The sequence below is a fragment of the Pristiophorus japonicus genome, chromosome 16 (assembly GCF_044704955.1).
Source record: "Pristiophorus japonicus isolate sPriJap1 chromosome 16, sPriJap1.hap1, whole genome shotgun sequence".
Taxonomy (NCBI): Eukaryota; Metazoa; Chordata; class Chondrichthyes; family Pristiophoridae; genus Pristiophorus; species Pristiophorus japonicus.
Genome location: NC_091992.1, coordinates 104,890,127 through 104,904,956, shown reverse-complemented (window position 1 = coordinate 104,904,956; position 14,830 = coordinate 104,890,127). Strand labels below are relative to the sequence as shown.

Here is a 14,830-nt window from a genome sequence, read left to right as displayed (position 1 = left end):
CCCTGACACACTATTCCTGACCCATTACTCCCCTGACACACTTCTCCTGGCGCACTACTCTCCTGACACACTACTGTCCTGACACACTACTCCCCTGACACACTACTCCCCTGACACACTTCTCCTGACACACTTCTCCTGACACATTACTCCCCTGACACACTACTCCCCTGACACACTACTCCTGACACACTACTCCTGACACGCTACTCCTGACACACTACTCCCCTGACACACTACTCTCCTGACACACTATTCCTGACACACTACTCCCCGGGCACACTACTCCTAACACACTTCTCCTGACACACTACTCCTGACACACTACTCCCCTGACACACTACTCCTGACACACTACTCCCCTGACACACTACTCTCCTGACACACTATTCCTGCCACACTACTCCCCGGACACACTACTCCTAACACACTTCTCCTGACACACTACTCCCCTGACACACTACTCCTGACATACTACTCTCTTGACACATTACTCCTTACACTGTACTCTCCTGACACACTACTCCTGACACACTCCTGACACACTACTCCTGACACACTACTCCTGACACACTTCTCCCCTGACACACTACTCCTGACACACTACTCCCCTGACACACTACTCTCCTGACTCACTTCTCTTGACATACTACTCCTGACACAGTACTCCTGACACACTACTCCCCTGACACACTACTCCCCTGACACACTACTCTCCTGACACACTTCTCTTGATACACTTCTCTTGACACACTACTCCTGATACACTACTCCCCTGACACGCTACTCCCCTGACACGCTACTCCTGACACACTACTCTCCTGAAACACTTCTTCTGACACACTGCTCCTGAGACACTATTCCCCTGACATGCTATTCCTGATAATATTCCTGACACACGACTCCCTAACACTCTACTCCAGACTCACTACTCCCCTGAAACCCCACTTCTGACACACTACTCCCCTCACAAACTACTCCTGACATCCTAGTCCTGACACACTACTGCTGCCACACTACTCCCCTGACATGCTATTCCTGATATTATTCCTGACACGCTACTCCCGACACACCATTCCTGACACACTACTCCTGACTCACGCATCTCATATGAGGATGACTTGCTTCTATGCCAAAAAAGGATGAGTTCAAAGTTCACAGGTGTTTCAATGAAGGACTTAATATTCCAGGTCCTGAAAGATGCCTGTGAGTGGATTTTTTTTAACGTGTGGTGGCTGTTCTACACCAGCCACCACATGGGCTTGACAGAGCTAGGTCTTGGTCCAGTGGCAAGGGTTATCCAAGACGACTGGAGACCTGCTCTGCTGCACGGACCTAGTGTGCACACATATCGCTGTGTGGGCTGGCCCGTGCTGCTCCTGGGCCCCGGCCCCAAACTCACACCTCTCCTGGGCCCCGATCACATCCCTCCACAGTCTCTCACCGCTCCACAGTCTCTCAGGCCAGTACAACGCAAAGCGCAGCTGTGCAACTCAAGCCTTCTGGCTGCAGATCGCAGAGATAGCAGTCGGAGATCGGTACCTGTACTACTACAACATCCTTAGGGGCTACGGTTAATCCTCAAGTGTTATCACTACTCCCATTGGTGCCTTGTTTTCTGCTAGCTTGTTGGACTGCAACAATAACAGACTTGCTTGATAAGGAACAGAATAGGAGCACACTACTCCTGACACACTACTACTGACATATGTGGTTGGGAAAATGTTTTAGAGTCCATTAATAAAGAAGCAGTAGCAGGACATTTGGAAAAGCAAAATTAAGTCAGGCAGAGTCAGCACGGATTTATGAAGGGGAAGTCATGTTTGACAAATTTGCTGGAGTTCTTTGAGGATGTAATGAACAGGGTGGATAAAGGGGAACCAGTGGATGTGGTGTATTTGGATTTCCAGAAGGCATTTGACAAGGTGCCATATAAAGGATTACTGCACAAGATAAAAGTTCACGGGGTTGGGGGTAATATAATAGCTTGGATAGAGGATTGGCTAACTAACAGAGAATAGAGAGGTGGGATAAATGGTTCATTCTCTGGTTGGCAACCAGTAACTAGTGTGGTGCCGCAGGGATCAGTGCTGGGACCCCAACTATTTACAATCTATATTAACGACTTGAAAGAAGGGACTGAGTGTAACGTAGCCAATTTTCTGATGATACAAAGATGGGAGGAAAAGCAATGACTTCCCTGCTTTTATACTCCATCCCCTTCGCAATAAAGGCCAAGATACCATTAGTCTTCCTGATCACTTGCTGTACCTGTATACAACCGTTTTGTGTTTCATGCACAAGTACCCCACTGTACTGCAGCACTTTGCAATCTTTCTCCATAACTTGCTCTTTGATTTTTTTCTGCCAAAGTGCCAAAGTGACCTCACACTTTCCAACATTATACTCCATCTGCCAAATTTTTGCCCACTCACTTAGCCTGTCTATGTCCTTTTGAAGATTTTTTGTGTCCTCCTCACACATTGACTTATGAGGAAAGGTTGAGTAGGTTGGGCCTCAACTTATTGGAATACAGAAGAATGAGAGGTGATCTTAGCGAAATGCATAAGATTGTGAGGGGGGCTTGACAAGGTGGATGCAGATGGTATGTTGGGGGAGACTAGAACTAGAGGGCATGATCTTAGAATAAGGGACTGCCCATTTAAAACAGAGATGAGGAGAAATTTCTTCTCTCAGAGGGTTGTAAATCGGTGGAATTTGCTGCCTCAGAGTACTGTGGAAGCTGGGACATTGAATAAATTTAAGACAGAAATAGACAGTTTCTTAAACGATAAGGGGATAAGAGGTTATGAAGAGCGGGCAGGAAAGTGGAGCTGAGTCCATGATCAGATCAGCTATGATCTTATTGAATGGCGGAGCAGGCTCGAGGGACCGTATGGCCTACTCCTGTTACTATTTCTTATGTTCTTATGGCACAGTACTCCCCTGACACACTACTCCCCTGATACACTACTCCTGACACACTGCACCCCTGACACACTACTCCCCTGACACACTACTCCTGACATACTACTCCTGTCACACTACTCCCCTGACACACTACTCCTGACACACCACTCCCTTGGTACACTGTTCCTGACACTATTCCTGACACACTACATCAATGACACACTACTCCTGACACACCACTCCTCTGACATGTTACTCCTGACAATATTCCTGACACACTAATTTTGCCACAGTACTCCTTTTACACGCAACTGCGGACACACTACACTCCTGATGCACTATTCCCCTGACACGCTACTCCTGAAACTACTGCCCCTACAATACTTGCCTGACACACTACTCCCCTGACACACTACTCGCCTGACACTCTACTCCCGAGACGCTACTCCCCAAACACACTATGCATGACACACCACTCCTAACACACCATTCCCCTGGCACACTAATCCTGACACACTACATCAATGACACACTACTCCTGACACATTACTCCTGACACACTACTCCCCTGACACACTAATCCTGACACACCACTGCTTTTACATGCTACTCTGGACACACTGCTCCCGACACACTACTCCCCTGACACACTGATCCTGACATGCTACTCGTTTTATATGCTACTCCGGACACTATTCCTGAAACGCTGCTCCCCCAACACACTACTCCCTAACACACTGCTGCCCTAACCCACTACTCCAGACACACGACTCCCCTGACACGCTACTCCGGATGCACTACTCCCCTGATAAACTACTCCCCTGACGCACTACTCCTGACACTCTACTCCTGACACACTACTCCCCTGACACACTACTCCCCTAACACGCTACTTCTGACACTATTCCTGAAACACTGCTCCCCTAACACACTACTCCTGACACACTACTCCTCTGACACACTATTCCCCTGACATGCTACTCTTAACAAAATTTGTGGCACACTACTCCTGACACACTATTCCGCTTACAATACTCCCCTGATACTACTGCCCTTATACACTACTCCTAAGACACTACTCCCCTCACACACTACTCTCCTGACACACTATTCCTGACACACTACTCCCCTGACACACCTCTCCTGACACATTACTTCCCTGACACACCTCTCCTGATACGCTACTCCTAAGACACTACTCCCCTGACACGCTACTCCTGACACTATTCCTGACACACTACTCCCCTTACAATACTCCCCTAATACTACTGCCCTGACACACTACTCCTGACACATGACTACAAAGTGATCCTAATCATCATCATCATAGGCAGTCCCTCAAAACGAAGATGATTTGCTTCCAAGCCAAAAAAAGATAAATTCACAGCTGTTCCAAATCCTGAACTACATCCTGAAGGGGTGGAAGATGCCTGCGCGTGGATTTTTTTAACGTGTGATGTCCGTTGCACACCAGCCACCACACGGGCTTGACAGAGCTAGGCCTTTATCCAGTGACAAGGATTAACCAAGACGACTGGAGACCAGCTCTGCTGAAAGTGATCCTAAAACTAACCGTGAATAGCTGTAACCGGCTGGCCAGCCTTGATACTGGCGAAATGGACACGATCGATTAACATTTTGCACAGAGACCCCCAGCAAGAGAAAGCCTGTCTGAAGCATTCAGCTCTCTCCCAGACTGCTGTATACATGAGTGATGGAAGCACATTACACACACAAAATGGACCATGTTCCCTAGACTAGTCAGTGGCCAGGAGATTAGGCGGCAGCACGTTGCCCCTCAATACATTCAGCAGATACTATCCTCACACTCTCCTTTCTTTCCCCTCCTTACTTTCACTTTCCCTTTTCTTTGATGTATTTTTTTTCGAGGTTTTTGCTTTTTTTTACAACTGAGCATCACATTTTACCGACTGCATGTCCCTTTCATACCGGATTTAAAATTTGATATCCAGCCGCTTTGGAGGAAGTCCCTTCTGGCGCTATGTATAGCGAAATCGGCTTGCAGCGCACACATTTTGCCATTTTACCTCACTTTAACAGACAGAAACCTTCCTCTGGCCTTTGCCAGCTTTGTCGCAGGACACTGAACGGCTCGGTATCTATTAATTATTTGTAATTATTTAACATGTCAAAAAATTGCAAGTAAACTTCTGAACATATTTCAGTTACTACCTATTTTCACGGTTTTATTACTGTTCGGAACATGCTTGCTCTGAGTGCCCTTTCCTGTAACTTCTGATGGTTCCTTGAAGAGGGCCCGGAGAAACGGCTCTCCAAGCAAAACGTTATCGGCTTACATACAGGCATTAATTCATTAAAACACAACTTTAACTGTGGTCTCTCTGAGCAAACTAAAGCGGGTTTCAGCTCGGAACTCCAGTTAAACGGGCAACGCCCTACACAAGAATAGATAAGTAAATAAATTCACATGAAAACAACAGCCAGATCGCCCGTTTTACTGCGCTCGGGGCAATAAAACCGACCAACTCAAAAGGGACATCAAAGGCACCGGGTTTATTGTACAGCAGCAGTAAAATGATCAATCCTTTCATGATAGTGAGCGCCAGTAAATGGAAGGGTGGGTCTGAATCTCCCCGTGGATGACAGAATTCGTGGCAGTGTGGGATTATCCGACCATTGAATCTCTCCAGCTACCCTGGATTACACCTGAAACATTGGTGCTCGCAGACCTATGTGATGACTTGTACTGAACTTTGGACCAGTTTTTTTTAACCGCGCAAATAAAGCCCTAGAAAGCGGTTCAATTCTGCACCAAATATATTGAATATTGGGAGCTGAATGTCCAATGCTATTGATGGTGTTTAGCACCAACATTTTCTCCAGTTGTCGCTGGCAAGAATCTCACACCCGTTCCAGGAGTGCCTCTCATTGGTTACACTGCAATTAACTTGTACTGCAGCGAAATGGTTACCCTCTTTGTAGTGTTATATCTGATCACTGTATTCACCGCTTTCATCTCTGCACATCTGGCCGTTCCTGAATGTCCCAATCGCGTAATATGGACATCAATCCGTAAATAGCAGCGGACAAATCTTTGGGACCGACTTGTCTATTAACACTAAGTTATTGATTACCAATACTGTACGTAATTAGGTTCTGTTATGGATATTTAGATATTGATTATTTAAAATCTTCGCCTTTGAAATATTATCTGTAGATAATGAAAGGCGGTCTCTATGAATCTTACTGGCATTTCGTTGAACAAGATCAATTTCCAAAAATCTTACTTAGCAAAGTATGTAGAATGAGATTTGTTGTCAATGCACTCTCTGCACCAGTCGCCAATTGTTATTGCCACGCTGCGTGTAGAAGATCGCGATTGATAGATTGCCATCTTTCAATTGAATGCCAATACTATTGCGCCAGCGGCTTTAGTTCGTAATGTGTGCGGACTGTGAGTCACAACGACTTTGTGAAGCAGTCGGTGGCTCCCCAGCTATTGGCAGTGCGCATAAAGCAATTAAACCCCGATGGCCCTTTGATACACAAAATATCGCGCCTATAATAATGTCAATGAATATAAAACCTGGATCAAACAGTCGCGTCGGGTCGGGCTTTGAGCAGATCATTAACACGATACATTGAGAGCCTGATTCTTGCTGCAATGTGTAGGAAACACATGACAGACCGAGAACAGCCTCATGAGACGTAACATAAGAAATATCATATAAAGTTATGAAAATATCACCCCCCCCCCCCCCGAATGGGATATGAATGTAAAGCTATGTGTTGCTCGGAGCTGTGAGGGCTCATTATCACCCGCATGCCCGCTGTCTGCCCTGACTAGTGGGAGATTTCAGCCAGCTCCTGGCCTGAAAGCTTTCTCTTGGTCACACGCCCGCTGGGTTCTGGGGTGAGGTTATGTGGCGATGCAAAAGATCTGGCTTGCAAAAAAAGAAATGGAAGTTTGCTCTTACCCACACACTCGTTGGACTCTCTGGCCGTCGCTCTCTGCCAGGGTCGGTCGTAGTGGAAAGGTTTACATCGGTCACACTCGGGGCCGGCGGTGTTGTGCTTGCAGTCACACACCAGGTTGCTGTCTCGGTCCTTGATGCACCTGGACGCGTGGCCATTACACTTGCAGCGGCCCCCGACCTGCAGGTCCGAGACGGCGTAATAGTAGGACTCCCTGGCGAGCTCCGGGTCGTCTTGGTTCTCGTCGCCGAAGGTGTGCAGGCGGCTGAAGGCCACTTTGATGTCTGTGGCGGTGACCCAGTCTTGGAGGACAGGGCTGTTGTCAAAATCGTGAGCCGAGGGGCGGCCGTCCAGGGTGCTGAAAGCGATCAAGCCCCCAGTGAATGGATGCATGTCGGTGTGCGAGTCGGTGCAGATAGCCTCCTGCTCGTTCTGCTTGGTGATCACAGCCTTGTTGGGCTTGTTATACATTTTTCGACACTGGGTCGAGTAGAACTGAAAGGGCACCCAGGACTTGCCATAGTCCATCGATTTGTAGATGGCCATCGATTCTGGGCGCGGGGAGCAGAATTGGAGACTGACGTACGTGACTTCGAACTTCTTGCCCAGGGAGAGGGTGAGGGTCACGTTCTGGGGGTACTGAACGTAGTTCTCCGATTGCCAGCAGGTCAGGTTGTGGGGGTTGTTGAGGTCGGTTAGGTAGGCTGGCGGGTGAGCCTTCTTGGGGTCCATGGCGTCACAGATGTGGCAGTTCCTGAAGCGCTCGTCCCCTTTCTCGGTCACCACGCAGTACCTAGACGGAGGCTTGCCGCAAGTGCTGGACACTCTCACTTCTTTGCCGAACGCCGAGTTGACGAAGTCGGGGATACAGCGCCTCGGGTTGCTGTTCTCGTCGTAGCAGGGGTCGGGGGGAGTCTGCTGGGCTGCAAACATGCTCATGCCATAACCCCCGCGGACCCCTTCCACCAGGCAGCTCAAACCCACAAAAGCGCACACAAACTCCCATAAACTCAACCGCATTTTGTTCTCCCTTCACAGTGTAGCTTCGCTTCTCACGACGAAGGATCCTAAGTTTGAGAAAAAAAAACACAAACCCAAAGACACGGAAAGGTCAGTTATCGCAAATTAAAATAGCAATCAAACTTCCCCAAACCTGGTGAAATAAAATTTCTAGATTCCTTTACATTCTCTCGGTGGCTGCCCTGTGTTACCTGTGAATCGCTTTGATTGAAAGCAGAACAATACGCAGAGCGATGCCTGTTTTCTCTAGCTAGGAGACCGCTTTCTACACTGTGCATCAGTCATTATTGTGCCCCGGTATCGAGGAGAGGCTCCCTTTCCTTTGGGTCTCTGTCTGTGCGCCTTGTGTCTGCATAGAAAGTGAATGACGCGCACAACTCTTGCTAGCTCGAGGTCATCCTGTGCCCTGACGGAGAGTGTCATTCCACACACACAGGCACCGAAAACAACGACATCCACTGGTAGTTTATCAATAGCAAGCAGGCATCCTTTCACATGGAGCCCCAGCCACAGAACGAGCCCAATTAGACTGTTTACAGCCTGTGCAATCATTTAACACGTCCCCTTCAAACTGTTGTAGCCTGATTCTATAGTGTAAGGGTTCACAGATGAGAAATCTTTTTTTAAACTTCAATGTGCGCGAGTAACAATACGCATTGCATGGGCGAAATTTAATGCAGGGAAATATCTGCCGTGCAGTAATATTCCCCAATATTTGCAGCTCTTGTGCAGTGGAGATGATAGGTGTGGATGTTAACATTGGCAGGTAGTTGCACTGTAAAAACGCTGTCATGTTCTACTCCCAAGTGCTATGCTGGGCTGTATTGTCAATCCATCTTTACCGAGGGAGTTATATATTATTTGGCGACCAATCATTTTAGATTTTACAATTTATTAGCTGACTACATTCACAAAAATCATGTTTTACGGCAAGTTGTCGCAATATATCTTCAAATCCACGTACAATAGAAATTTGTAAACATTCGGGTTTGCAATAAATTAGGGGCCAGCGCACCGTTAAACTTAAACATCTGCTTAGTGTATACTTTCCACTTTCAGCTGTGCGCACACTTTCCCACTGTGTGAAAACTAGAATATGTGCTCATTTGCAGCTGTTAGATGATTTGCAGGCGACCAGACGGCAGATATATACATATTCAAATTATCTGTGTGTGTGTGAAAAACTAAAACAGTATCTTACTGGGCTTATAAGATCCCACAAATGGATTGATTCCGGCAGACACCTGTCGCTTAGTTCCCTGAAACATACCTATCAGTGCCCAAATGATGCCTTACGGTTTGCTCGGAATTGCACCCCTCCCAATTAAGTGGGGCGCATCGAACTGCCAAAGGGAAAACCTAATGCAATTTCTAAACACGGTTTGTTGGTCTAGAGTTTAACGCATATCAAGATGCAGCTACAAAAAAGTGCAATTAAAATGTTAATGCGTGTAATAATGGTCGAGGAAGACATTCCGCGGCAGTTTTGTTACAACACAAAAGACTGCTACAAATTCACATGTAAACGATGATTGACACCGCAATGAAATTGTTAACTTGGAGACAGCGCAAGGCTGCTTGCTACCACACTCCAAAAAAAGTGTCTGAATAAAAAAACGTGCACTCGCAGACAAAAAAACAAATGTTAGAAAGGAACTGCAGTTTCCAGCGGTATTTCTTTATACAGGCAGTCCTAAAGCTATTCTATAAAAGGGTGTCAGAAATGGTCTGTGAAGCGATTCCAGTCTTATTTCGCAGCTTGGACAGTGTGTAGTTGGAGGTTGTGTGAAAAATTGCAGCGTTTCTGTATCTACATAAACCAGGCCAACCTGTTTGAATCTATATTATTGTCAATCCAATGACCGTGGTTGCAAAGTAAGGGGGGAAAAAATCAAGAACCTGTTATTGTGGCAAACACAGCTCAGCACAACCACAGATTTAGACTATGCAAATTTGCTTCCACAATGCTTCTGTAAGGCTCTGCTTGAAAAGGGGAGGCTGAATAAATGGGCTGTTGTAAATTGAATTAGTCCCTGATTAATCTCGCCTCAGTCCTGCTCTCTCAGTGGGGTGGCTTTGGGATTCCAGCCGCTGTCCCCGCAGGAAAGCCCGGCTCAGCAGCCTAGCCTGTCCCCTGTCAGCATGCTGCAGGATTTGTTAACTATTCACCGTGAAATAGCCCATAATACCTTACCCAAATCGTTTTTACAACACGATCACCCCGGACTCATCGGGGTCGCTACCTAGATCCCAATTAGGAGGCAGACAAATCATTACCACTAATAATAGTAACCTGTAACTAGGGGGCATTTTGGAAGAAGTGAGCACAGTTTGATTTGCTTTGCATGATAAACACGTCCACTCTATTGATCTTTTAAAAGTTTTTTTTCCAGCCAACTTTGTACGTGTTAGAAGTTTGAACAGTTCAATATCTCTGTATATTTGAGGGTCACCATCCAACTGGAGGATAAATGATCACACAGAATTCTGTACAGAATCATTTACGTGATAATTTTTGGGCCATATAATGTCAATCTGATAAAATGTGTTTCACCACACGCGATGGGGCCAGTTTAAACTGCAGGTGAAGCTCTTTCTGGATTTGACTTTGGGAAATAAAGTTAAGATGAAAAATCTATCGGCAGCCAACTATTTGCCCAACCCAACTCGACCTAGGTATCACCATCAGCAACTGTTAATCGGGTTGATACGATAGGTTATATGGCGATTAGTGAAAATGCTTATAACATATCGATCTACAAGTGCGCCAAGCTGAAACATACTTTTGCAACAATAATCAAATAGTTTGAAGTGAACACATTGCAACCATTTCCAGAAAATAGTTTAAAATGCGCGACTTGTTCTATCGAATTTAGCCCTCGGTAATTACTTCAAAATAACTGCACACTATCTTTCCGACAGCGCCTAGACCACATGAAACAAATAAAATCTAATTTTAAATTTAAGGCTCTATTTCAGGAACATTGCTTGTGTTTAAATTTCAACCGTGTTTGGATTCAATCATTTTAATCTTATGCGTTTGCATAATAGGCTTTGCAATCTATCCCGTTAAAGTTTGGTAGCGTTTTAAAGTATATTAAAATCGAGTACATATTTTCGTCCAATTGTTGTAACTCACTGGCTAGTTAGAGGATTATACAAATATATTTCGAACGAACTTTATACTAAATAGTTAAAAAAAACAAATTGTTAGGCATATGCTCATGTCACCCGTTCGGTGGTGAGGAGCGCTGTATTTTACCTGACGGACATTGTGATTTAAAAGGGTTCAATAATTCTTTCGCACTAGTTTCATCCCCTTGCTCCATTCAATTTAAACGGCCGAGGGGCGGAGAGACTGCACTAGAAGTTGTTCCCATCTTTCAGCATCTGTTGATCAAGAATGTTATCAATTCATTATTTTTTTGAATGGCTCGTTTTCCCCAGGTTTTATAAATGTATTCTTCATTAATGATTTGTTCCCACTTAGTAGAAATTCAACCCAATGGAACGAATCGAACTTGTGCTCGTTAATTTAACACACAATGAAACCCCTGCTCTAAAGGCAATATAGGAAAGGAAAACGAATTTACTGCCAAATAAGTACTTGTTCTTTCCAAAGAGAAAATTGGATGTTATGAGGAATATAACTGCAATTCCAGAAAAGGCTGGCATATTCGTGTGCGTTTATGTTTGAGCATTATAGCCATTTGATATTAATGAATAAATTAAGGTAGAATTGTGAAGAGAGTAGATTGGAAACTTTCTTTGAACATTTCAGGCGATTATAAAAATAAGTCACTTTACACCGTTGGAATGCAGACGGCACTGTCCCAATGATGCGGTAGCACATGTCATATTGATATGTTCTAGTGTGTATTATTTTGTCCCTTCGGTCAAAGCGGATGATTTTCACATCAGCTGTATCTGGTCCCAGATGCACCGAGTGAATACGGGGGGACCAGCCAGATGACCCCTCTCCAGTTTGTTGATGGCAAGAACAATGTTTGTCTTGTCCAAACACACTGAATTGGTTGAGCACTGTATTCCAGCCTCGCACCTCGCTGCAACTGAAGACAATCAGCCAAACGTTTGTTGTACGAGGGAAAGCGGCACCAGCTTTTGTGCAACGGGTCTCTCGTTTTTTTAAACTGGAACTGCACAAAGTTAATGTAAATGATAAGACCACTAAAGAGTTTCAAAGCTTTTCCAGTCTGTTGTAGTACAAAAACAGAGCACAACACAAGCGATTCCATTCAGATTCAGTTAATTATAATATGGATTCTAAAAGACGTTTCATTCATTGACTCGGGTATCAAAATGCAACCGTGTCTTATCATAAGATTCACCTCTTTTATTACACCGTTAAAATGGCACTTTACTACCGAACTCATGGTCATCTTTGTGTACCGTTCTGTAACATGCAACCCGTTCTTTAGAAGTAAGCACGACTTTCTAACAAACTTATCATTAACCAAAGTTGTCCTTCTGATGACTTTACCTTTGAAACCTTTAAGAGTCACTCCTTAAAACTGATACAGAGAGGGACCTTACCCCGGAGATCGTTTACCATCGCCCAGGGCGCATAACCTTTGTTTTATGATTAGAAGGGCCTACTTTGAGGAAACGGCTCTCCTATTTTCCTAATCTAAAACCAGAGATGGGATAGTCCCCCCCTCCAGTTAGAATCATTTTGAATGATATCCTGGGTGATCAGAATGAATAGTTCCACCGATGGAGCCCATTGGGACTGAACTCTAAACAATTCACTTCAGATTCAGTACCTCCCTCTGAAAGCGTTATTCTTGTGATAGTGATTGAAAGTGTGGCTGTTCCCTATGTGAGAGGAGAAATGGAATAGTCGCATATCCATTGGAACATTTAATGAACTCGGGCAACACTTGCGTTTCTACCGGCACTTTAATGGCGCTGAAAGGCAGGCTGAATGCAACCGAAACCCTCGCTTTTAAGGTTACAAGCTACCGACACTTCTGTAATGTACTGAATGGACCTTTTAAAAATAGCCCTCCGATATATGGCACTTTTTAAAGGGCCGTTTCTACTTGTAAATCACCTACTGGTGTATCAGGATAATAACTGCACAATAAACAACACTTTATTAAGTAGAAGCGTCCACATTGCAGATCGATGACATAAAACTTATTGATTAATTTATTACTGCAAGCGTAGTTTAACAGATCGCATCTCATTAATTTGCTTTAAAAAAAATCTTCATTTATCCGAATCCTGGCCTGAACTTTCAAGGGTTTTTTGGCCTAAGGTTGGGAAATATGATGCTGGCTGTACTGGTAAGGATGTTTAAAGAGATACTGTTGACTAGAACTCTAATCTGCGATCGCATTTCACGGGTCGGTGAAAAGGCTAGAAAAGCTATCAGCGAACAATTAAATAAACGATATTTAACTTTCAGACTCAGCTCGCTACGCCTGGTTTCGAAGAGTTCTGGATTCCGAACAGACGGAGCAGTAAACATGGAAATGCCTCTTGAACTTAAAGCGGGCAAACCCTGATTTCGGAAAGTGCAATAACGGGTATGGAGAGCCAAAATAAAGCAAGATGTTTAAACAACTTTTTGTTCTTTAGCTGACAAAGAATTACCTCTTTTGTTTTTTTTAAAAACGAGAACTTCCGATGGAACAGACCTCGATAGCAGGAGCTGGTCTTGCCAGAGTGATCCTCAGTTCGGCAAATATTTATCTCCCCCTTTTAAGAAGGCGATAGTTCTAGTTCTAATAAAGTGCGCAATGAATCGTCTCAGAACTGAGTTTCACTCTGCGCCGAGACGGTCTCTCTCGCATTGAACACGTGTCTGCAAGAAATAAATAAGAGGTAAAATAAATCCAGCCATCAATTTAAAGAGATCTTTTGGACGTACGTTTAAAATTTGCATGGGTATTGTCGAACTAAAGGTTGCAGAGCCGATGGCACTTTCTAGCTCTGGGGGTCTTTCGGAAGTTTTCAGCACTCCAGCTTTGTGTCATTCCCTTGGGACCAGAAGGCTGAGCGTTCCTTCCCCTTTGAGATGCAGTTAAGATACAGATACAAAGTCAGTTTTCCATTCTATTTCCCCTGCAGACCAATCTCCACCACACTGCAATGCACCCTTGTGTGAAATCCAACCAGCCCCCACCCCACAACACACACACACACACACACAAAAAGGAGTTCTGCTAAGTAATTGTAGGGTTATGGAAATCCACCAAGCCCCTGTTTAAATAAGCAGCGAGTAATCGGCTGCGATTTATTCCGCGGACTGACAGTTCCTTTGAACAGTAACGGAATGGTATTTTCTGGCTTTCTGAAAGCTTTTCTTAAAGATTTTTTCAGATGAGACTGTAGGGATGAATGCGGGCATTATGCAGCCCCGTCGCTATTCTGAAATGCCAAATTAATTACGAGGGGCTGCTTCTGTGCAAGGGTCCCCGCGAGAAAGCGTCGGTGTGAAATTATGTGTTTTAAGAAAGATTTAAACAAACACGCCCCCCTCCCCACATAAAAAAAGAACAGGCACTACACATTCAAATCTGTCGAGATACCAGTCGGTGCACAGAGTACAGCGTGAGCACTTTGAATAATTGAACATTCTTCTAAATATTGAACAGATTTTTTGCATTCTTTTTTCGACTGTTGATAGCTGCAAGCTCCTCACACTTAAAACTTGTGGCCCAGGCCGAAAACTCGAACCTTATGGGCCGCCGACCAAAGCCCGTAGAGACACGTTTCTGCTTATGAATGTATTGACTTTACATTGGCAATGCGCTACCCTGCTTCCCACGGATGGAAAAGCAGACGGATACTGACCTGAAATGTACAGCCAACACCAGAGTTATACCCAGAATATATTCCTGCAACTAGCGTCTCTTTATTTTACATAGTAAAACACGGGGTAACTTTCCTTTAGCGGGCTTGCCAGCAAATCTTT

At 44.9% G+C, this 14,830-nt stretch overlaps 1 protein-coding gene across 2 annotated transcripts in view; it reads right to left on the bottom strand.

The window, feature by feature from the left end:
- Positions 1–8,299, bottom strand: part of LOC139226692 (netrin-1) — a 206,180-nt gene extending 197,881 nt beyond the window's left edge. For both annotated transcript variants that reach the window (XM_070857638.1, XM_070857639.1), the window contains exons 1-2: positions 8,079–8,299; positions 6,870–7,934 (exon numbers count right to left, since the gene is read on the bottom strand). In XM_070857638.1, the coding sequence (XP_070713739.1) occupies positions 6,870–7,887 (1,018 nt within the window). In that variant the 5' untranslated portion in view covers positions 7,888–7,934; positions 8,079–8,299. The remainder of the gene's footprint in view (positions 1–6,869; positions 7,935–8,078) is intronic.
- Between the last annotated feature and the right edge of the window lie 6,531 nt (positions 8,300–14,830).